Source organism: Hydra vulgaris, chromosome 03 (genome assembly GCF_038396675.1).
Source record: "Hydra vulgaris chromosome 03, alternate assembly HydraT2T_AEP".
NCBI lineage: Eukaryota > Metazoa > Cnidaria > Hydrozoa > Anthoathecata > Hydridae > Hydra > Hydra vulgaris.
In genome coordinates this window covers 35,686,634-35,711,940 of record NC_088922.1, presented here as the reverse complement: position 1 = coordinate 35,711,940, position 25,307 = coordinate 35,686,634, and the positions used below count along the sequence as shown (strand labels likewise).

At 32.4% G+C, this 25,307-nt stretch overlaps 1 protein-coding gene across 6 annotated transcripts in view; it reads right to left on the bottom strand.

Moving 5' to 3' along the window:
* The window catches only part of LOC100200303 (vacuolar protein sorting-associated protein 18 homolog), a 108,388-nt gene that overhangs the window by 75,671 nt on the left and 7,410 nt on the right, over positions 1–25,307 (bottom strand). For all 6 annotated transcript variants that reach the window (XM_065793044.1, XM_065793042.1, XM_065793046.1 and 3 more), the window contains exons 4-5: positions 5,695–5,768; positions 4,534–4,643 (exon numbers count right to left, since the gene is read on the bottom strand). In XM_065793044.1, the coding sequence (XP_065649116.1) occupies positions 4,534–4,643; positions 5,695–5,768 (184 nt within the window). The remainder of the gene's footprint in view (positions 1–4,533; positions 4,644–5,694; positions 5,769–25,307) is intronic.

Here is a 25,307-nt window from a genome sequence, read left to right as displayed (position 1 = left end):
GCTTATGTTGGCACTATAAATTGGCATCTCGTAAAAGAATTTTATCATCACAAAATAGAAAATGTACAAAAGAATTAATCATGTGCTTTTTTAAAGATAAATGGGAAGAGCAAATCCTGTTTATCCAAGTTCCATCTTCAAAACCTTTATTTCTGATTTTATAGAAAAACATAAACTGCAAAGAGATTTTGAAACATTGCACAATGAATTCAGTATTAATGCTCTGAGAACAAGTTTTGTATCTAAACAAATCTGTTCATTGAAAAATAGCAAGAAATGAAAACAATGATGAAAGTTTCATTCCAAAACATTCCAAAAAAAACTTACTTGCTAAAAACACTGTACTCAAGGATAAAGATATAATTACAAAATATTTCCATTTACCAAAACACACAGTTTTGAGAAGAGTTGAAAAAATGCCCTCTGATGCATCAGAACAAAACATTATTGCATCATCACTTATGCTTCCAACAAGGCTGCAAGCAACCACTATTAAAGTTGGAACTTACTAGAAGAGAAAAGATAAAGTTTATAGATCAAGATAACAATTGACAGACAACTTAAAGGATTGCAAATTATATGAATCAGGAAAGCAAGATGGTAGCAAGGTAGCAAATTGGAGTCCTTAGGAAGTCACAGAAAAAGGATGAGACATAATTGATTGACGAGTAACAAAAGAATGAATTTCAGTAGATAGCACAAGAGACGCTAGCTCTTTGAAGCAGTGCCCATTATAGTGTTTGTAGAAAAGAGAAAGAGAAGCAACATTACAACGATGTAATAATAGTTGGAGGTTGGCTGCAAGAGCAGGTCCAACTATGTTTACAATGCATTTTTGCACCTTGTCTAAAAGAGAAAGGGCAACATTGGAAAATCCACCCTAGAAATGGCAGTATTTCATACAATGACGGATTTGAGATTTATAGAGATAAAGAATAGAATCCGGAGTAAGTAAGTGTAGAACACGATAAAAAGAAGCAACTTTAGCAGATGCTAATTTTGCAATGGATTTGATATATGGTTTCCAAGAAAGATCGGAAGTAAGAGTTAATCCTAGAAGATGAAGCATAGATGACACATCGAGTATATTACCGCTCATAAGATCTAAATTATTGCAACAACGATTGGCTGAAAAAAATTGGGTTTTATCTAAATTAAAGTTCATCAGCCGCTGTGAGCCCCATGCTGTAGCAGAAGTGAGATCTTTTTCAAGCTTAAATACCCCCTCCAAGCAATTAGAGGTTGTTGGCTTCTTATCAAAACAAGAATAAATGGTAGTATCATCAGCAAACACCTTGAGGAACCCCTGAAGTTACAGGATATAAAGAAGAGTGTTGTCCATCGAGGACAACTTTTATATTACAATTGGAAAGGAAGGATTCAATAATCTTAAAGATATTACCTGATACACTGTAAGAAAAAAGCTTATGAAGTAGACCAGCATGCCAAACTTTATCAAAAGCTTTAGAAATGTCAATAGTCTTAACATCTCCACAGCTGATTTGCTAATAGTAATAACCAATAGGTTTTAGTGTTAGATAGAGGTGAAGAGGTTAAGGCGATAGCTTTAACCTCTTCGCTTCTATCCAAAAGACCTTATATAAAAGTCACCTCTATCTAAAAGACCTTATATAAAAGTCACCTTATATAAATCACCTCTATATAAAAGTAATAGCCAATAAGTTTTAGTGTTAGCTAGAGGTGGAGACTCTCCACCTCTATCTAACACTAAAACCTATCAGTTATTACTGTTAGCATACCAGCTGTAGAACGAGAAGATCCAAATCCATATTGATGATCAGAAAGTAAGTTATTAGATTTAAGATGAGTCAGCTTTAAGGTAGTTGTGAGAGGTAAGATGATGGGGGATTCTGATGATAAAGAAGAATGAGATAATAGTTTTAGTGAAACCAAACTGTGATCAGAAACACCTAAGGATAAATGTGGAGAAACTGAGCACTGACTAGGATCAGAAACAAGACATAAGTTGAGTAGGGAAGGTAAATGATTTGGATTGTCTGGAAAGCAAGTTAAAAGTTGACTATTTGAGTTGAGATTGAAAAAGGGAAAAGTTGTGGGGATTAGCACCTGCAGAGTCACTGACACTAGAGCCAAGCCATTCAGTGTGATGAGCATCAAAGTCACCAACAACAACGATATTGGCTGAAGTATAAAGTGAGAGGGCTTGGTCAATTTGATTGGAAACAACATCTAAAAGAGTGCAGTGTTGAGATGAAGGAATAGAACAGTAAGAGGTATAGAACAGAAAGAGAAAGGTGATTGAGTGAATTGGTGCGAAATATAAGCATATAAAAGGATAGATGGTGGATTCAAACCTAGTTTGCCAATGAATGGGTAAATTCTTATGAATGTAAATGCCCAGGCCAAGCATGTGACTACTGCAGTCTTTAAGAATTAAATGAAGATAACCATCAACACTAAGATCACAAGATGAGACAGCCAAACTCAAATTAGTCTCATAAAGAGCGAGTAGGTTTGGTGAACTTTGCAAGAGATAAGACTCAACAGAAGAAAAGTTACTTCGAAGACCAGAAATATTAGTGAATGATAGATTTAGAGAACTTAGTGATGATGGTGGTTTTGTGTGTTATATAGTTTTTGGTACTTTAGTTAATTTTAATTTGTTAAAGAACTTGAATCAAAACACAGATAGTACTCAATACACTATTTAATAGTCCAAGCAATTGCCTCAATACTATTAGTAAACCTTAGGCCCTAACAATGGGCTGCAAATGTGGCCTTAACAATGCACACCAAAAGTACGAACTGGGACACCATCCATGCGCAAAATGGCACTGTTAATACTCTGATACTTTACAGCTGTTGATGGAATCAGCCTTTCTGAGAGCTATAACAGAGTTCGGGAAACCTGACAACCAGCCTGCCTCACAACCATAAAAACTGAGTTTTAGAGCTTTACCCTCATTAGGGATAATAAAATGAGTTGTTAAGTTATAAAAACAGAGACACAAGCAAAACCTATGCATTGAGTCAAGAAGATTTCAACATCCTAAACTGGAAACAATGTATTATATATACATCTGCGCCAGCCTAATAGATTAGGAAGGGGTGTGAAGCTAGTCAACAGATAGAGTCTTTATACCCTCTTAAATTTAACTGATAATGCTCAACTATTAACTTACACAAGATGTGTCAATAACAACATTGATGTTTTCTGAGAACTTCTTCATCTCTGTCTGCTTTAAACTTAAGCAACTGGATCTGATATTTTGAAGCATTAAAAAAATGTATTAAAAATCAAAACAGTAACAATGACTATTTGAACTGAAATAAACTGACAGCATTTGTACTGCTACACTGTTACAAGTTAAAAATATGGAATTTAGCCATGTTATTAAAAGTGCTACAAGTTAAAAATGTAAAATTTAGCCATTATAAAATTGTAACAAGTTAAAGTTATGGAAGTTAGCCATTTTTTTAAAACTGCTGTTACAGCTATCATTAATGATAGTTATTGAAAGGCAAAATGTTGGTCTTTTTTTTCTTCTTTGGCCAGGTTTTGTGAATTGAAAAATTAAGTTATGATTTTTGGAAGCAACAAATGGTTTATCACTAGAGCATGAAACATAACTAGTTCAGGTTTTTCACTTTCTGAAAAATCTGAACTAGTTATGCGACATATTGCATTTTTAGTAGATATAACAAATTGTCTAAATATCTAGAAAAAAACCTTGTGAAGTAAGAACAATTTATTTTAAATCATTTAACCAAATTAATGCTTATATGGCAAAGCTAAAATTATTTACAAACAACTTATCACAGAAAAGCTTTTATCTATTTTTAACACATATAAGTTGGAAATATAATATATTGAAAGTAAGATTACAAGTATTGCATTTCAAAAGAACCAAGCTGCCATTTTGAAATTTTTACAACCATTTGAATCTCAGTTAGGAGATTTTTAAACTGAAAGTAAGAATATTTTGCTCTTAACCAACCCAACTTTACTATATCAGATAAAGATATTAGCAATTATACACCAAAATTGCAATTGGAAATTGGAAATACATTCAAAATCACACTGGATTAAAAGGCAAACTTTAGGAGGTGCGTGTGTCACTTACTGCTCCTGACCTGAAAGCATTCTGGAAATTTGTCCCAAAAAATAATTTCCCAGAACTCAATGACATGACGCTCAAATTTGTGGGTAAATTTGGCTCAACATACATTTGTGAAAAAACATTTGTTATAACCAACTGCATAAAAAGCAAACATCAAATCTAACATCCATCTTTTTGATACTTCTATTTACCTAAAAAATCAACGCAAACATCAACTTTGCTTTGATAAAAATGGTTATAAAAATTATTTGCTTATCACCTATTTTTTTGTAGAAATAAATTTTTTTTGTTCACTAATTATTTTTTAATTTTTTTTTTTTTTCCACCCATGTCATGAAGCCTGGCCACACCTGCAGTTACTGAATTGTAGTTGAATATACTAAATAGAAATATAATTAAATACTAAGATAAAATTAAACAATTTGCTTACTGTCAACCTCAAATGGATTAGAAAGCTCAATTCTTTTAACTTGACAACCCTCCAGAGCAACAACCATAATGTTATTAGACACTGCAAGATCTATTATGTTTGATTGAGCCCTAAAAAATGAAAATAAAATTGCTGTTAAATTCCATTAAATGAGACATGTTTAATCACAAACCAGTCAGATGTGAAAAGATCTAGTTAAATAATCAAGACTGACTTAATGATGACTAATCAAGACTGATTTAATAGTTGTATTGTAATTTGTAGATAACACTAATTTTAATTACATATTGACATGATATTTGCACAGTAGTGTTGTAGTGGTACAGTAGTGTTGCAGTGGTACAGTAGTGTTGCAGTGGTATAGTAGTGATGCAGTGGTATAGTAGTGATGCAGTGGTACAGTAGTGTATTGCTGATAATATCAAAATAATTATAATTTTTATGGTATTAACAAAAAGAATGTTAAAACCATAAAAATTAAACCATACAGACGATGACCAAACACAATTCCCTTAAGACGATAAAATGAAAAAAGCTGACACAAGGGTGAATTTTAAAAAAACTTCTAAACGTGGTGTTAGCCAAAGGACATTTTTTACAAATTGCAAGGAAAGCAAAGCCTGAAAGATGGCAAACCATTTTTTTTTAACAAGAAAAGCCTTTGTCAAATATGATTATATAATAAAAAATATACCAGGGCCACATATAACACAGACAAAACAGTCACATCCAAACAGCTTTATGTTCAATTAGAAAATAATTTTCTAAATAGTTAATAAACAACTATTTTCTAAATAGTTAACAAATATTTTAAGTCTGATTTTGTATAGTAATTTATAACTTGATATGAGATTTATTATTTGACTTGATTTTTAGAATAATAAAAAAATAATTGGAAAATTTCAAATTTTTATGCAGATAATTTTTTTATAAAACAGCTTTTATTTTTATTAAATCAGTTTATTTCATAAATAAATTTATGTGAAAAATGGTTACAGGTGTGAAACCATGAACATTACCCATTACAAAAAAAATGAAATCAGCATCATTAATACATAATGTTTGAAATAATGCAAAGTTTTTCTGTTAAACTTTTACACAAATAAAAATATATTTATATAAAACATAAACATTCAGATTTGCACTCAAAAAACAACCTACCGAAGAGTAAATTTTTCTCGTTGAAACATTGGTTTTGCTTCTTCATTGGTTAAAGCCACAAAACCAGAAGATATCTATAAAATAAATGTACAACATTATATATATATATATATATATATATATATATATATATATATATATATATATATATATATATATATATATATATATATATATATGTATATATATATATATATATATATATATATATATATATATATATATATATATATATATATATATATACATATACAATATATGTGACACCAAATTCATCTTTTATACAAGCAATTAGCAGGTTATGATCAATTATATCAAATGCTGCAGATATGTTCAGAGAGAGAAGAATGGTGGTTAAAGCATCATCAATGTTTAACAAGATGTCATTGCATATATATATATTTTATATATATTATATATATATATATATATTATATATGTATATATGTATTATATATATATATATATATATATATATTATATATATATATATATATACATATATGTTCATATATTATATATATATTATATATATATATATATTATATATATATATATATTATATATATTGTTACGAAGGCAACAACCTTAGTCACTCAAGCGTGTAACTATTGCAAAAATAACAACCATACTCACTCAAGGGTGCACAATAAGAAGATATAAACAAACAATTCACTCAACAAAACACCAAGAAACGATGGTTACCAAACAACTTGTTTTTGAGCTGAGACGCGTCTAGCGTCCTAGAAATATATAAAACAGTAGAGTTGGGGTAGAGTGACAATCAGGGAGTCAGGAAGTCAGAGAGTCAGTTAGTTAAGTGGAAGAGAGAGAGAGAAGAAGTTGAATAGTTGCGCCCGAGGAACAACCATATTGTATTAGTTTATTATATGTTGTAATAATATTATATTCAGGAAACAATATCGAGTTCAAACTTATGGTTTATGATCTATATATATGTTTAAATAAAAGTTACCGCGTAACATTTTTGGAGGCACTGCCCGGATTCAAGTGGATTTCATCTCTGCTTGGACTGATCGATTCAGCACTGTAAGTAAAGATTAACTTTTGTTTAGTTCAACTTTAAATACATTAGACGAAACCTACAATTAGTATATGAACTAGATATAATATTGAAATTAAACATTGATATTTACGTAAGAGTCGTCTACGATCGAGAAAAATCTGCCCGCTCACCGAACCTAATCCTTGTTCTGACACCGCTAAAAACACTCTCAACTCTCTCAGTAATTCCCCCTCTGACTCAAATCACGCATTAGACTTATCTAAAGCCGACCCATTTAAACAAGAAGATAGCCACTCCCCAACAAATAGTCCTAGAAATAACAATATGTCTCTAGAACAAATCATAGAACGCTTGGAAACAAGACCCAATCAAAGGAACAGAAACCGAAGATATCACAGAGTGGCTAGCTAGTTTCCGTCACGTTGCTCTTCACAACCAATGGACAGACGTAAGAAAACTAACTCCGTTCCCCTTATATTTAGAAGGGAATGCCTTAGTGTTTTATGAAACCCTTCCCGCTCACATTAGAAACAATTTCCACCAACTCCAAGATATTATGACAACGCAAACATTGCGGGGAATCGAAAAATGGAACTGTTCAGCTTGACGCAGGATACCAACCCCACCTCCTATATTAACACCTTAGATAAGCTGAGCCAACAACTCTGTATAGATGATGAAACAAAACTGAATTTGTTTATTAAAGGATTGAAACCCCACTTACAGAATGCTTTTAAGCTTAAACAGCCGGTCGATTATCAGGCTGCAGTTGCTTTTGCGAAGCTGCAAGATACTATTGGTACCGAATCGATTATGTCAAGTCTTGAAGCCAAACTCAATGCAATACTAAATAATCCGCACTCGGATAACCGAATTCCTCAGCAACACGCCAACACACTTGAATCAGATCCTGATGAGAAAACTGGTCCCGAAATCTGGGGTAAAGTTTTCGATTTTAGATTACTTATTCTTATGGACACTGGTGCTAAATGCAGTATTTTAGATGAAACCGTCTTTAAAAGTATTAAAAATCAGGTTGATAAACCACTACCTCACCGTGGTACGCTGAAAATGGCTAATGGAGCTTCACTCCAAGTCCTTGGAAAGATCTTATGTCCAATCGCTATCGGAAGCAATGTATTTGAGCATGAAATGCTAATTGCTAAAAACTTAACCCATCCGGTTATTTTAGGACACGACTTTATGAGCCGATTTAAAGTCAGATTAGACTGTGGAAATCATCTGGTTAAAATTGGAGAAAAATTGAGTGTACCAATGATACGAGAACTAATTAACAACAAATTTAATTATAGTAGAATCATGGGCGACACCCTATGTCACCTTCACACACAAAATAATACAATTGCTAGCAAACCAGCGTCTACCGACTAAAGAATGTTGATTCCAACAAGAAACCTCGAAAACAAGAGAATTCGACACCCATACCCGATACGCATATTAAACAAGATAAACCAATACTATTCCAGCTGCTGCCCAACCACCGCTGTGAACACCCTATGGCAATGACCACAGTATGTGCCTTGAAGGAAATCAAAGCGATACCAAAATGTGAAACTATCCCGACCAGAGCACACACTCTAGAAACTGATGAGGATTGCCCCATTATACTAGAGACTTATTTTTTTGAAGAACAACCAACATCAGAGATAACTCTAAACGCCGAAGTTCTCATGAAGGCCACAGAAACAAGTGAGGAATTCAACTTGGAAGAAACTAACCAAGAAATACATGAAGAAAATACATGTGCCCCGGAAAAAGAATCACCTCTAGAACAAACTCACAGAATTGGTTCTGATATATATAAAATGGAAAAATTCTCGACAAAAGAACAAGAAGAGGAAAAATCCAATACCTAGTTAAACGGGAAGGTTATCACTCCGACCAAAATACTTGGAGGAAAATATTTTTGATTCCCAAATGATCCAGAAATACCTTGATTGGAAAAAAATTGGGAAAAGTTTGCCAATATCAGCTCTAACCACAACACATCGAAACATACAGAGGGAGAAAACCCAAAACAATCGTAGATTGTTTTGGGTTTTCTCCCTCTGTATGTAGATTTGAGTTTTCTCCCTCTGTAGATTGCCTAGATTAACCCTCAAAATAAGAGAATTATGGAAAGTACCTTTTATATTATGGCGTCTGGTCTTTCTACCAACATTTATTACGGGCATTTATATTGGTGAAGTTTATGATTGTACCAAAGTACACCCAATTAGAGTCTATCAGTTACCCACAATTGACACGTGTTCGCACGACATGCATTCACTTAGTGACTCTGTTAAAATATTTATAGCCAATGTGTATGTCTATTGCCCACAAACCACGAATATCCAACTTTACCATTGCTACGCTGAAAGAGTCACACTCACATGCCGCACCAACTTTTTCAATCAACACCCAGAAGAACTAACATCCAAGAAAATAAAAGTAACACCTAGAGAGTGTCTGTCAGCAATGAACACCAAAATACCAGTATATGGTGCATTACAAGAAATTAGTCCTACAATATGGAAACCGTGGTGTCTGACCAATTTCATTGTGTTTGGATGTGTACAAAAACCACTGAATATAAACATTTTTACATAAAAGTTTATACAGGACAAATCACAGGATGAGCTGTGCTTATTGAACAACACGTGACAAAAAGTTTTTGTTACTACTTTTTGGGTAAATGTATTCCAGGAGAATGGCCGGAAATTATAATAGTTTGGGGACAAACTAAACATAACGATGAAGTGATAGAAAAGTTAGGTAATTATACAATTGAACGTATTGGCAATTTTGTTTTAATTAAAAACCTCAAAGTGGGAGGAGCAGTACAGCTATCCGAGCAACAAGGCCAAGTACTTACTCTTGATAATGGAATGCTATTAAAAAATCCAACATTCCCTGAGGATATTTTCGAACGATATAAAGCTGCCGCTGCAAATTATTCACAACGACTGGATCAAGATCCAGCAGTCGCCCTTCTGGAAGCTCATATTGTAGAAATATTATTCTACGGTAATGGCAGGATCTTTGACCAAGAGTCCTGGATGGGAATTGAGACGCCCCAACTACCATGAGTTTCCTATGGTAAAGATATTTCCTGTAGTTTATTACAATGAATTTCTAAGTTGATGATGTGCAATAATGTTGCTGTTTTGCAATGACACAGTTTCGCGATGATGCTGTTAGCAATGATTTCTACGATGATGTTTTACTAAAATGATTTTTTTTTATGTTGTTGCTTTGCAATAATGCTGTTTCCCAATGATGCTGTTTAGCAATGATTTTTATGACGATGTTTTTTATTTTGCTGTTTCGCAATAATACTGTTTAGCAATGATTTTTATGATAGTGTTTTTATGTTGCTATTTCGCAATGATGCTGTTTAGCAATGATTTTTATGATGGTGTTTTTATGTTGCTGTTTCGCAATGATGCTGTTTAGCAATGATTTTTATGAAGATGTTTTTATGTTGCTGTTTCGCAATGATGTTGTTTAGAAATTATTTTTATGATGCTGTTATTTACGATTAGACTATTTATTTAAAGATTTCTATGTTTATTCGAAGTTCTGCTGATTATACAAGAGTTTAATTGTTCGATGATTTTACGGATTTTGCTGTTTTCGCTGCTTGTTTGAAACTTTTCTGGTTTTAACAATTTTTCTGTTACGTTCAAGCATTTTCCACAAAGACTTTTATGCAATGATCTTGAATCTGAGTCTGAGGATGAACTTTTCCCTTTTCCCGTAAGTAATGTTACGAAGGTAACAACCTTAGTCACTCAAGCGTGTAACTATTGCAAAAATAACAACCATACTCACTCAAGGGTGCACAATAAGAAGATATAAACAAACAATTCACTCAACAAAACGCCAAGAAACGATGGTTACCAAACAACTTGTTTATGAACTGAGACGCGTCTAGCGTCCTAGAAATATATAAAACAGTAGAGTTGGAGTAGAGTGACAGTCAGGGCGTCAGGAAGTCAGAGAGTCAGTTAGTTAAGTGGAAGAGAGAGAGAGAGAGGAAGTTGTATAGTGGCGCTCGAGGAATGACCATATTGTATTAGTTTATTATACGTTGTAATAATATTATATTCAGGAAACAATATCGAGTTCAGACTTATGGTTTATGATTTATATATATGTTTAAATAAAAGTTACCGCGTAACAATATATATATATATATATATGTATACATATATATATATACTTCTTCAATTCCTAATTCATTTTGAACTTTTGCTCTGTTAATATCAAGGGATTTCCTAACTTTTCTGGTCCACTATACTGGAATGACTGCCAAGGACTTATTTAATCAAAGTTACAACCACATGTTTTAGATTATTCAGTGGCCAGTGGCTCCTGAACTTTTCAATTTTTTTTTTTTTTTTTTTTTGTGTGTGGATTTTTTGATGCTTCAATTTTCTTGAAATAACTTTCTTCTCGGTCTCGTCAAAATATATACTTTTACATGAGCATTTAATCTAGTAAACACCTGGATTTGAGTTTGGGATTAGTTTTATTTTTTGCTTCAAATTGGGAACTGATGTAAATATAACTCTACTGAATGCTATAATAAGGGCACTTTTTTAATATTCTGCAAAAATGCTTCAGCTATAACTACCATTAACGATAAATCAGTTGGACCTAAATTAGGTAAATTTGGATTTTATTTTTGTATAAAAAATAACACTAGCCAATCATTGTTTAATATGTCAAGCATGATTAAGAAATGAGCATAAGCATCATTAAAAAAATGTGAATTAATTAGTCAAGTTATATTTCTATTTAATGTTGGCTAAATAATTTTAATTTTAATGCAATCTGGTAGATACATTTGAAAAAAAGTAACATTGTCTGATTTACCCTCTTTTTTTAATTTAGTAGGGAATTTGGGTCTTGGGTTGTTCTCAATAATTTTTCAAATTTATTTTTTGCTTTATTTTTTTAATGAAAACTTGCTCCTTTATCAAACAAATATTTTTTTAATTGTGCTTTTTTTTAAGTTTTATAAAGTAAAGCGTTGTTGTTTTGAATAATTATTTAATTTAAATTTTAAATAATTAGTGAGAATTTTAGAACTGTTTGTTTGCCATGGGAAACACTCACTTTAAGATATATAGATCTTAAAGTGTTTCCCATAGCAGCTTATTTTGGGCCTATTGCAGGAACGACAACACAGTTTTCGAAATGGAGAGGGGGGCACACCCCATGATTACTAAAAATATCCACAATTTCTAAACAAGGAGTTAATTTCACACAAAAAAAAAGACCTTAAAAAAACAAGTGCGCTACCTGCCACCTGTCCCCCCCCCCTGCTCTTTGTACTGTATTTTATATATATATACTAGAAATGACATGGGCGCCCGTGGCACCCATTTTTAGCAGTTTTTAACACTTGTAAATGATAATTATTTTGAGAAGTGAAGTGAAGCTGCTAAAGGTAAATAAATCTTATATATATTATGCATACCTAATGAGTGTTTATAAGTAAAAAATAATTATAATTAAAAATTTAAATGACTTAAAACAAATGTTTTTTAATTATAAATTTCATGAAAGATTTTCTTTATAAACTATATTACTCTCAAGCCCCTAATAAAAGGGAAGGGAGGGGGACGTTTATTAATTTTAGGAAAATTTTCCTGCCCACAAGAAGCTTATTAGGACCCCCCCCCCCCCACCTCCATTTAATTATTTTTAATTGTTGTCAGCAAAAACTTCATCTCAAAACTGAAAAAAAAAATCAGTGAAAATCAGCCATAAAAATTAGAAAATAATATATTCAGTCATCGATAAAAAACAAAAACTTTCGGTGTAAACAGGCTTTAAAAAATCGCTAACCTGGTAAATCTCAATTCAGCATATTAAATCCTATTGAAATTATGCTAAAACAGCTGTTCGAAAATGCGCATTTGACCGCAAGCCATGCTAGAACTAAATAGTTTTTCGCGCATTTTCATTAAAAAAATCCCCCCCCCCCCCCACTCCATCCCCATTTATTTGATTTAGACTAAAATTCCCCTCCCCTTTTATTCTCTCCCTCCCCCTCCTCTTGTATTAAAGACTCAAAAGCAAGAGACATGTTACACGCATTTATGTTATTTATTAACTGAATCACTTAACTATTTATTAACCGTGGTATCTTTTATTATATTATTATTTATTATTATTAATATATTAGCATCAATTAGTTAATTAATAAAAAAATATTCTAAAAAAAAATGAAAATAGACCAATAGGAACTGAACCCGGAGCGCAGGCACCACGATCAAATTTATTAACCACTATACCACACAATATTGTATCTCAATTAGTTAATAAAGTTTAAATAAAATAAGTTTGTTTTAAACCATAACATTCTTTAAGTAATTAATGCACTTATAAATAAATAATTAAAAATAAAATAACTTCCCCATGATTAATATGTAACCGTTACGTCAGCGTTACACTATCAGGGAATCAGGTAATCAGTGACCTGGGTAAATATATATTAGACACTCATTCACAAACAAAAAGCTGAAAAATTCAACCACCCTTTCAAAGTATATATGGCAGATAAAGGAAAATTTACATATAACACCCAAATTAACCAGTCAGTAATTAAACAAGTCCCCGTCTACAGCAACGTAATAAAAAAATGCTTGTTTTTCCTTCCTGAAAAACTTTGCATGATATCATACAAAGGTACACAAGAATTATTAAATAAAAAAACAGAAACAATATCTAAGTGTCGTCACAAAAACAAGTTCTTGCTTGAAAACGAGCCCAAAGATTAAAAAATCAAACCATGCTTGCAAATAGTAACAGTTTTATTTAATTGTTTTTGAATGTCATGATGTGTATTGAGTATATTTTTTTTAACAAAAAAAAACAATGTATTTTTTACCTGATGATTGCAAAATGCATGAAACTTTTAAAAGTAAAAACCATGTAGTTATTTTTATTTAATCTCATCAAAAAATTAATTATATAGCTCTGATATCATTTATCGAGCACTCTTGCTGAATATATGCACACACCAAAATTAAATTTATATATATATATATATATATATATTGAAAATAGAAAGACTCATAAAAACTGTTTTTTACCACAAAAGGTCATTTTAAATGTCAAATTATAGGAATATATATATATATATATATATATATATATATATATATATATATATATATATATATATATATATATATATATATATATATATATATATATATATATATATATAGAATAGCATGCATATATATAATAATAATAATAACTAGAGATTAAAGTGCCATCATTTACAACAATCACTATAGTGATGAAGTAATTGAAAAAGTTTACTATAAGTTCTTGAAAGGGTCCACAAAATGTTTGTTTTATATTATTTTTTTTATATATATATATTTATATATATATATATATATATATATATATATATATATATATATATATATATATATATATATATATATATATATATATATATATATATATATATATATATATATATATATATATATATGCTAAAACAGCTGATGAGTCATCTATTTTATCATTTTTTTTTAAATTCTTTATAGTTACAGAAGGTTTTTGATTTCTGCACCAATTCTGAAGAATCTAAAACAGTGGTGCTACCTAGTAAGTGACCAGAGCCCCGGTCCCAGCTAAAAATGAGACTTTTTTCAAACAGGGCCCTGGCCCTGGCTAAACTATAAGATTTAGCAGAGGTTGATGGCCAGGGCTAGAAAAAAATTTATAATTTAAAATTTATATATTAAAATTCTATGCTTACATTTACTATTTATTAAATATTGGCATATATTTATATATTTTCAAACTCCCAACAAGATTGCAAGCAACCACTATTGAGTTATGAGTTAGTTTAAAATAGAGAATAAGTAAAAATACTAGGAAATAGTTAACTGAAAACTTGAAAAATTGTAGGTTGTATATAAAAAAACAAACATGAAGATGGCTAATAGTTGTAAAGTTTTTTAATGTGCAAGGAAAAAAATTGGATTAATAAAAGTTTTTATAGCATGAAGGGACAGATACAGTAAAAGGATGCAACTTGTTGAATAAGAAACAAACAAGAATGAGTTTTGGTTTATCGTAATAGAGATGATAGCTTGTTTGAACATTGACCATGATTATATTTGTAGAAAAAAGAAAGAAATACAACCTTACAACAATGGGAGAGTGGCTCAAGCTTGGCAGATAAAGCAGGTTTAATATATTATCATTATTATTATTATTTTGTTAATTCACTTCACCAAGGCTGAAAACGCCACTACAGATGAGGAGCCTACTTAATTGTGGTTATAACCCTCTCTCAACTATATAACTCTAAAACATGAACCTTGACAACCAAGGCTGCTGCGCAGAGAAACAAGTTGAGCGCGGTACTACCAGGGACATAGTGGGAATTGAACTTGGTACCTCTTGCTTATGACAATGAGCAGCTGTGGCACAGTGGTTGCACACTTGTCTCAGAAACAAAGGATCCGTGGTTCAAACCCCACCTCTGGACAAGTTTTGTGACATCGGTTAGGAAGGAGGCATGAACTTCCAATTAAATGCTCATCCGCAGTGCTCTGCGAAAAGACCGTAAAGACATCTTGGGGCACCTAAAATAAAATTTAAAAAAAATATAAAATAATGCGAGCGCTCTACCACTACACCATGATCGCATTATATTTATAATGTGCTTTTAGACTTTGTCTGAGAGTAAGAGGGTTCTTGAACATCAATATAGAAATACCAACATTATTGCAATACTTTTTTGCAGTAAATAAATGAATTTTGTTATTGTAATTAGTGTAAACAATTGCATTATATATAAACTATTATTGTGTTGTGTTAGAAGGATTGTTGTGGGTGCATCATATATTACATTGTATATAACGTTTATAATGTTATTATACCCTCGGGGGTATTTGCAAATGTATATATATATATTGAGTAAAGATATTCACGAAGAAAGTGAGGAAAACTAATATAGATTTATTATTACAAGCTATTTTGGCAACGAGCATGATGATAAAGTTTGCGGATTTGGTGTCGCAGTACGATGGTTCGGGTGAATTTTTAGAATGGATACAGAAATTGGAACTGGTAGCATAACTTCTAAAAGTTGATAAGTTGCATATGGTGCTCCCCTTATTTCTTTCTGGCGGAGCGTTTGCCGTTTATCAAGGTCTTAGTGATGAGATAAAAGAAGACTACAATGAAGTGAAAAATGAACTGACTACTGCCTCCTCTGCTTCTCCGCTAACAGCATACAAAGAATTTGTAAACTGCTGAAAAAAACATGGAAGGAAAGCCACCCGTTTTTGTGCGAGCGGCTTTCCACAAAATATAAAACCGCCAACTCTCTGCGTATATGTCAATGAAAGAAAAATAAAAGCATTATTGGATACTGGATGCTCCAAATCAATTATAAGTTGGGATGATGCAAACGCAAAAAATGTCAAACACGCAAGAGAAAAGGTTGTTATGATGAATGGAAACTCAATTGAAATAAAACACCAGATTGTTGTCCAGGTCTTTCTATAAATGATACCACCATCGATTTGGAATGCCTGGTTGCAGACATTGTTGCCAAATATCAAATGCTACTTGGTATGGACGTAATACGACTGCATGGAGGTGTCCAAGTCAGGAGAGACGGCGAAACCATAAACTTTAATGTGCAACAACTAACCATTGGTGCTACTGCAGTTTCTCAAGAAAAAATGAATGAAGTATCCTTGCCTATTATTAAAAAGTTGATTGATAAAGATTTTGTAGCAGAATTCAAAAATGGCATTTAAAGCGTGTCTTGGAAATGGCTGATGGAACCATCAACTTTAACAAACAAAATTCCAAACTATCTCTGAGGACGTTAAAAGTGCAGTACCAAACTTCGCAACTGGAGAAAGTTGGGAGAAAATCTTGAGATAACTGATTTAAAGAAAGTGTACCTGCAGATCCATGTCCACAAAGCATTTTGGAAATATCAAGTTGTGGAATATAAAGGGCAGCGTTACTGTCTAACAAGATTGGGTTTTGGTTTAAATGTGGTGCCCAAAATAATGACTAAAATCTTAAAAAAGGTATTATCCTTATACAAATTTGTTGAGTCTGGGACGGATTCATTTATTGATGATATCATTGTCAATAATAACAAAGTGTCAAGTTGCAGAGTTCAGGAACTCTTGAAAAAATATGGCTTGGATTCTAAGTTGCCAGAAAAACTTGTTGGTGGTTGTGTGCTTGGATTGCGAGTGTACGAACAATGCAACCAAGTCCGTTGGAAACATGACAACATACCTAAAGTTCCTGAAGGAAAAATGACACGCCGGCAAATCTTTTCTTGGTGCGGACAGCTGACCGGACATTTTCCAATAGCAAATTGGTTGTGTCCTTCGTGCAGCTATCTAAAAAGGGTTTCGAGTAGTTATGGATGGGACTCTTTGGTGAACAAACGTGTTGTCAAATTAGTAGGCAGTTTAAATGAAAGACTTACAAAGGAAGATCCCATTCATGGGTCATGGAACGTCAAAAACACTTCTGAAGCAACAGTATGGTGCGATGCAAGCAGTTTAGCTGTTGGCATAGTTTTGGAAGTGGCTGGGGAAATAGTAGAAGACTGTTTGTGGCTGAAGAAACAAGATGATACGGCTCACATTAATCTTGCAGAGTTAGAAGCTGTGATAAAAGCAATTAATCTAGCAACAAAATGGGGATTCGAATGTATTACCATAAAGTGTGATTTATAATGTCTATTAAACCCTTGGGGTATTTGCAAATGTATATATATTGAGCAAAGATATTCACAAAGACAGTGAGAAAAACAAATATAGATTTATTATTACAGTTACCTAACAAAAATTGCAGATTTTAAGACCAGAATTTAAATCCATAAACCACAACAAGCCTTAGGCTGTTACAGAAGAGAGATCAGATTAAAAATCAGCTGTTCTTGTTGTTCTAAGCAATCAAAAAGTGTAGATCTTTTGTCAAGACAAGAGTATAAAGTTGAGTCGCCAACAAATAGAGCCACTTTAGGTGTTAAATTTTCATGAAAATTGATATTGCAGATAAGAAACAATACAGGAGCAAAGATTTAAGGGTACCACAAGATACCTTGTGGTACCCTTAAAGTTACTTGAAATAAAGAAGAGTGTAGGCCTTCAAGAATAACTTTATTACTGCAGTTAGTAAGAAATAATTTAATAATCTCAAAACCTTTATATAAAGAAACTAATAACAGAGTGAAGACTAATCGTAGGATAGTTGGAGAGATCAAAGTGTTTTCTAGAGCTTTAAAAAATTGGAATCACTTACTGAGCACTTCTTAAAAAATAAATATTATTAAATATTATATAATTAATAAGATTAAATGTTAGACTTACTTTAGTTAATGACATTGTTAAAGACTAACCAAAAGTCTCTAGAACCTAACATCTGATATAAGATACAAGATTTAACAGATTTACAAGAGAATAACAGAGCTTAACATCAAACGGGACCTTTTTACATTGCCTTCTTGGAATAATAAAAGGACATTTGTTCTTAAGAGTTCTTGTAAAAATGAAATAAATGATTAATAAAGCAACTGCTCAAGATGGTGAAAAAAATATGGAGTAGAATGAGGTTTGACATAAAGAGTAGGAATAAAAGCTTCCAAAATTTTAATCCAGAAGGAATAAATGCTTCTGAGATGAGCTTTATGCATAAATATTATGGATATAAACATATATGTTTGCTATTTATTTAGATGCTGGCATACAATATCCTTTCATATTTATATAAACTTTAGTATTTTAATAGTATAGTATTTGCCAAAAGAGAAAATGATTGTGATGATGATGATGATGATGATGATGATGATGATGATGATGATGATGATGATGATGATGATGATGATGATGATGATGATGATGATGATGATGCTAATGATGATTATTATGATCGTGTTGATCATGTTTATCTATGCATATATATACAAAATATAACATGAATTTTAAATTAAAAAATTTTACTTTAGGAGGTATAAATATTTATGCAGCCCAGTCACAAACATGGCCCTGGCTATGCTTTATCAAACCCAGCCCTGGTCAAATATCAATTACTAGCCCCGGTCATTTACTAGTGCTACCTACATCTCTTTTCAATAAATTGAGTTCATGAATTGTTTTTATATGGGTATGAAGACCGCTTGTAGAGCTTCCTTGTTCCCTTGACAAGCTTGTAGAACTGTTTTTATTATTCTCTTACACAATTTGCATTTAGCACACTGTCCTGCTTTTTCTCTTACAAAATGAAACCACAGTGAATTTTTATCATTTGCTTTGGAATGCTCCTTGAAATCTTGAATACTCATATCAGTGTAAAATACAAATTTTCTAAAAGTTCAATACACAATAATAAAATGTATAATTCATACTCTTATTAAAAAGAAATTATTTTACTTGCCATTTCGAATTTTATATATTTTAATTTAACTATTACTTTACATAAAAATTTATCATATGACCACATTTAATTTTGTACGATAAATTTTGTTTCAATTTATAAGATCAGTTATAATTTTAAGCTTTTTAAACTTTTAAATGGTAAAACTATTTCGAATGGTGAAATTATTTTGAATTTCGAAATAATGGTATTCAACTTTTTCAATACCGGTATTTCCACAACTATAAATTGTTCCAAATACTCTCTATGTATATACAATATTGTGAAAAATTTAAGAACCACCAAAAAACAAATCATAATTTATTTTTATTTTTAAATTTTTATTTTATCGAATATATTTATCTGGTAAAAAAATAATAATAAAATTTTTAGAAAATAGACAAATAAAATAAAAAAATAAAAATAATGACAAAACTTTTAAACAAATAAAAAAAATGTATTTAAAGTTTTATAGGTAATTTTTATTTAAAAAAAAATTGTGAAAAAGTTAAGAACCACAGAACAAAAAACTGTAATTTTTACTTAATACCGCATAATTCTATCATGAATTTTTAAAGCACTCATTTATACGATTTGGCATTGAGTCTATTAAATTCTCTAAAATATGTTTGGGAACATTTCCAAGTATTGTTGGTAAAATATTGCGCAACTCCTCAAGGCTCCTTGGTGCTTTCTTGGCAATCTCTTTATCAAGCCAACTCCAAAGAGTTTCAATGCAATTGAGATCTGCGCTATTTGGTGGCCATGTTAGAGACCATAATATGTCAAGAAGCACCAGGGATGCGAAGTCCGGAGTTGGAGTCCGGAGTCGGAGTCCATGGAGTCCCTATTTTAGCCGGAGTCCGGAGTCTTAAGAGTCCATAAAAATTTTAGGACTCCAGGACTTTTTTTTTTAATTAATATGCTTAAAAAAGACCTGACGATCTTGTCCCAAATCACTAAAAAAGAGTATTTGACCGGGAAGCTAACCTCCTTTTGTACGGATTTTATTTATTTGGCAAGATTGAGTATCGGTTTGAATGTCGCGCCTTGTTAAAAAGCATTACGCAGCTCCCATTTTACGTGAGAAATGGCCATTTGCCTACCCGTTCAGTAGCTTTACGTTAAACCAAAACTTTCATCGTTTAGAATATTTAAATTGTCTTTGATATTGTTTATGTGACGTTTATTCAGAAAATATATAGTAAAAGCATTTAACCGCAATTGTGATCTAATAGGTTTTTTGTTAAAGAAACAGTTTGTTTAATAATTTTTTTTTGTTAAAATTAGTTAAAGAAAATAAAGTGTTTTAAGTTTAAACTTTTCATCATATTTCATCATAAGTTTTATATTTCTTAAATATAAAACTTTTAATAAAACTTTTAATGTTTATTTTATATGTAACGATTTTTGTTTAATTATTTATAGTTTTAAAAAAATATTTTTTTTTTATCCCATTAAGAAAGTACTTATGATGAACTGTTTATTAAAGTATTTCCCCGTCATCAATTGTCTAGACCCAGGGGCGATTTCACGGGTTGTATGGAAATGGGGTTGTTGCCCCCTCTTCTAAAAAGAGAGGGACATTTGACTTACAGTTCAATATTTTTTATAAGACATTCGTCACATTTGAAGGACTCACCCTCCTCGTTTTACTCAAAAAATCGCCCCCTGACTAGACCTGTAGGTAATAATATGTTTGAGAATTTAGTTGCTCAAACTTTTTCAATATGTACCAAATTTAAGAATAAATGATATTTTAGTTTAGAAGTTTATTTTTTTGCATGAGTGATTCCGTTATTATTAACTTTTTAGATTTATCATAGAAAGAACATCGATTAGAAATGATGAACTAATTTATGAGCAGTGAAGGAATATTTTACCAAAGTAAAGTTCTTTAAAAATAATTGTTGATAGAATTTGTGCTTTGTTTAAGCACTGTTTAAAACTGTTAAGTAGTCTGAAACTATAGTTATAAATAAATAAAACTTGTAACTACTTTAATTAAGAAAAAAATTGTTTCTTTTAATTTAAAGCCAAAATGTTATGAGATAATATAATTATATACATTGGCTTTCTGTCTACTCTCTTAAAAAAAAGAAATTTTTTATTTTAATAAAACTTACTGAAAATTGCAATGAAAGTGATATGGTTTAGATACGAAAAGCTATCAAATTTAACTCACAAATTAATTATACGCAATAAAATAAATAAATTCAAATGTCTGTAAGTTTGCGCTATTGAGTCAAACTAACAATCTAGACTAATGGTAAAAAACCTACCATCTAAATAAGACAGAAGCCAAAAAAAATTTTATAAAAAAACCTCAACAAATAAATAAAAATTATTTTGCGCAACAATTCCTTTGACGGAAAAACTACTAACGTAATCAATTCGTAACTAGTCATGTTAACAACTTTCCTAACGATGTTTTCGAGGGTTGTTACATAGATAATTAATTGGGTGAAGCATATATAACAGAGAGTAAATACTTTGCATGTTCACAATAACTTGCAATAACAATATTTTTATTTATAATAATATTTGCTGCTTACTTGTGAGCAACAATCTTGACTAGTAATTGCCGCTAACTTTTTTTTTTTTTTTTTTTTTAAACATCTTTGCTTCCAACAAGGCTGCAAGCAGCCACTAAATAAAGTTAGAAGTTACTGAAAGAGAAAAGATGAAAATTGCAGAGCAAGATAACGATTGACGGACGACTTGCAAAGAATGCAAGTTATATGAATCAGGAAAGCAAGATGAAGGAAGCGAATTCCAAAGAGCTGATGTTAGAGGAAAAAAACTAGACGATTAAGCGTTTTTGGAGCACTTAGGAACAGTCACAGAAAAAGGATGAGACTTGAATGACGAGTAACACGAAAATGAATTTTAGTAGATGGCACAAGAGACGCTAGCTCTTTAGAGCAGTGCTCATTATAGTATTTGTAGAAAAGAGAAAGAGAAGCAACATTACGACGAAGTGAAAATGGTTGGAGGTTGGCTGCAAGAGCAGGTCCAACTATGTTTACAATGCATTTTTGCACTTTGTCTAAAAGAGAAAGAGCATCATTAGAAGTTCCCCCCTAAATATGGCAACAGTATTTCATACAAGGCCGGATTTGAGATTTATAGAGATAGAGAATAGAATCCAAAGTAAGAAAGTGACAAGCTCGATAAAGAGATGCAACCTTAGCAGATGCTAATTTTGCAACTGATTTGATATATGGTTTCCAAGAAAGATTGGAAGTAAAAGTTAATCCTAGAAGATGAAGAGTAGGTGACACATCGAGTACATCACTGTTCATAAATATAGGAAGATCTAAATTATTGCGATAACGATTAGCTAAAAAATTTGAGTTTTATCTGAATTAAAGTTCACCAGCCACTGTGAGCCCCATGGTGTAGCAGAAGTGAGATCCTTTTCAAGCTCAAATGCCCCCTCCAAGCAATCAGAGGGTGTTGGTTTCTTATCACGACAAGAATAAATGGTAGTATCATCAGCAAACAATGCCACCTTAGATGTGAGAATATCTGGAAGATCGTTAAAATAAATTAAAAAGAGTATAGGGCCAAGGATAGAACCTTGAAGAACCCCTGAAGTTACAGAATAAGAAGAAGAGTGTTGTCCATTGAGGACAACCTTTATGTTACGATTGGAAAGGAAGGATTCAATGATCTTAAAGATGATGCCAGATACACCATAAGAAGAAAACTTATGGAGAAGACCAGCATGCCAAACTTTATCAAAAGCTTTTGAAATGTCAAGAGCGATGGCCTTAACCTCTCCACCTTCATCTAATACACGATAAAACCTGTCAGTTATTACTGTTAGCAAATCAGCTGTAGAACGAGAAGATCCAAATCCATATTGATGGTCAGAAAGTAAGTTATTAAATTCAAAATGAGAAATTAAGTGTTTTTTAATTAAAGATTCAAAAACCTTGCTTAAGATAGGAAGAAGACTTATGGGACGGTAGTTAGATGAATCAGATCGCTCTCCAGAATTTTTGAAGATAGGGATAACAGATGCCGCTTTCCAGCAGGCTGGAAAACAAGACTCTGATAAGCACTTGTTGAATAGTTTTGAGAGTATAGACGACAGCTCCGGAGAACACTTCTGCAAGACAATAACAGGTATGTTGTCCGGGCCACAAGCTGTAGAAGAGTCTAGGCAGAAAATCACTTTAGATACAGATGCTGGAGTGATATGAATGTCAAGCAATGGATCAACCTGTTTGTTGGCAATATCAGGTAGAACGCAACTAGTGGAATCAAGAGATGATATTGATGAAAAGTTTTTAGCAAACAATTCAGCTCTGTCTTTAGGTGAGGTGACAAAGTCTGAACCATACAAGAGAGGTGGAATTATAGATTTGCCCTTATTATTGATATTATTAAAGATTCTCTAGAAGTCACGAGAGCCTAATTTTTGAGAGGAGATACGAGATTTCATGACCTGAGAATAGCGGGTTTTGGCGTTAGACAAAACCTTTTTACAATTGTTTCTAGCAGTAATAAACAGAGGTCTGTTTTCTGGAGAATTGTTTTGCTGATAAATATGGAAGTAACGGTTTCGATTGGCAATCGCAGCAGCACAGTGTGAGGAAAACCATGGAGGAGAGTGAGGCTTGACCTGGAATCGTCGAGAGGGAATAAAAAATTCCATTCCGGCCTGAATCCACGAAGTTATGTAAGAAGCACATTTGTCGACAGGAAGACGAAAGATTTCTACCCAAGGGCCATCACAAAGAAAATCACGGAAAGAATCCCAGTCAGCTTTACTGTAGTGGTAAGAAGTTCGATAATAGGGGGATTCAGGTGATGAAGAAGAATGAGATATTAGTTTTAGAGAGATCAAATTGTGATCAGAAGAACCTAAGGGTGAATGTGGAGAAACTGAGCACTGACTAGGATCAGAAACAAGACATAAGTCGAGTAGAGAAGTTAGATGATTAGAGTTGTCAGGAAAGCGAGTTGGAAAGTTGACTTTTTGAGTAAGGGATTGAGAAAGGCAAAAGCTGTGGGCTTTAATGCCTGCAGAGTCACTGACACTAGAGCCAAGCCATTCAGAGTAGTGAGCATTAAAGTCACCAACAACAACTATATTAGCTGATGGATAAAGAGAGGGCTTGGTCAATATGATCAGAAATAACTTCAAAAAGAGTGCAGTCTTGAGATGAAGGAGAGCGATATAGAACAAAGAGAAAGGCAATAGAGTGAAGTGGTGCTAAACGAAAGCACATGAAAGAATAGTCTGTGGATTCAAACCTAGTTTCATGGCAAATGGGTGAATTCTTACGAATGTAAATGCCCAGGCCAAGCATGTGACTATTGGAGTCTTTACAAATTAGAGGAAGATAACCATCAACACTAAGATCACAAGATGAGACAGCCAAACTCAAATTAGTCCCACAAAGAGCAAGTAGGTCTGGTAAACTTTGCAAGAGATAAGACTCAACAGAAGAAAAGTTACTTCGAAGACCACGAATATTAGTGAATGATAGGTTTAGAGAACTTGGTGATGATGATGGTTTTTAGTGTTTTATAGTTTTTGGTACTTTATTCATTTTTAAATTAGATTGAAGAACTTGACTCAAAGCATAGATAGTACTCAGAACACCGTTTAATAGCCCAAGCAATTGCCTCACTACTACTAATACACCCTAAGCCGTAGTAAAGGGCTCCAAATGTGGCCTCCGCAATGCACACCAAAAGTACAAACAGGGACACCATCCATGCGCAACATGGCACTGTTAATACTTTGATATTTTTTAGCTGTTGATGAAATCAGCCTCTCTGAGAGCTACCACAGAGTTCGGGAAACCTGACTACCAGCCGGCCTCAGAACCATAAAACTGAGTTTTAGAGCTGTACCCTCATTAGGAGATAATAGAATGAGTTGCCTAGTCATAAAAACAGAGACACAAGCAAAACCCATGCATTGAGTCAAGAAGATCCAGCATTCAACATCCTAAACTGGAAACAATGTATTAGAAATACATCTGTGCCAGCCTAATAGATGAAGAAGGGGTGCAAGGCTGGTCAACAGATAGAACCTGTTTACCCATTGAGTCTTTGCCTAGGAGGCCTTCTACAAGACAGTAGCTGTGTGCATTTAACATCTGCCCAAGATGAGTATTTTTAT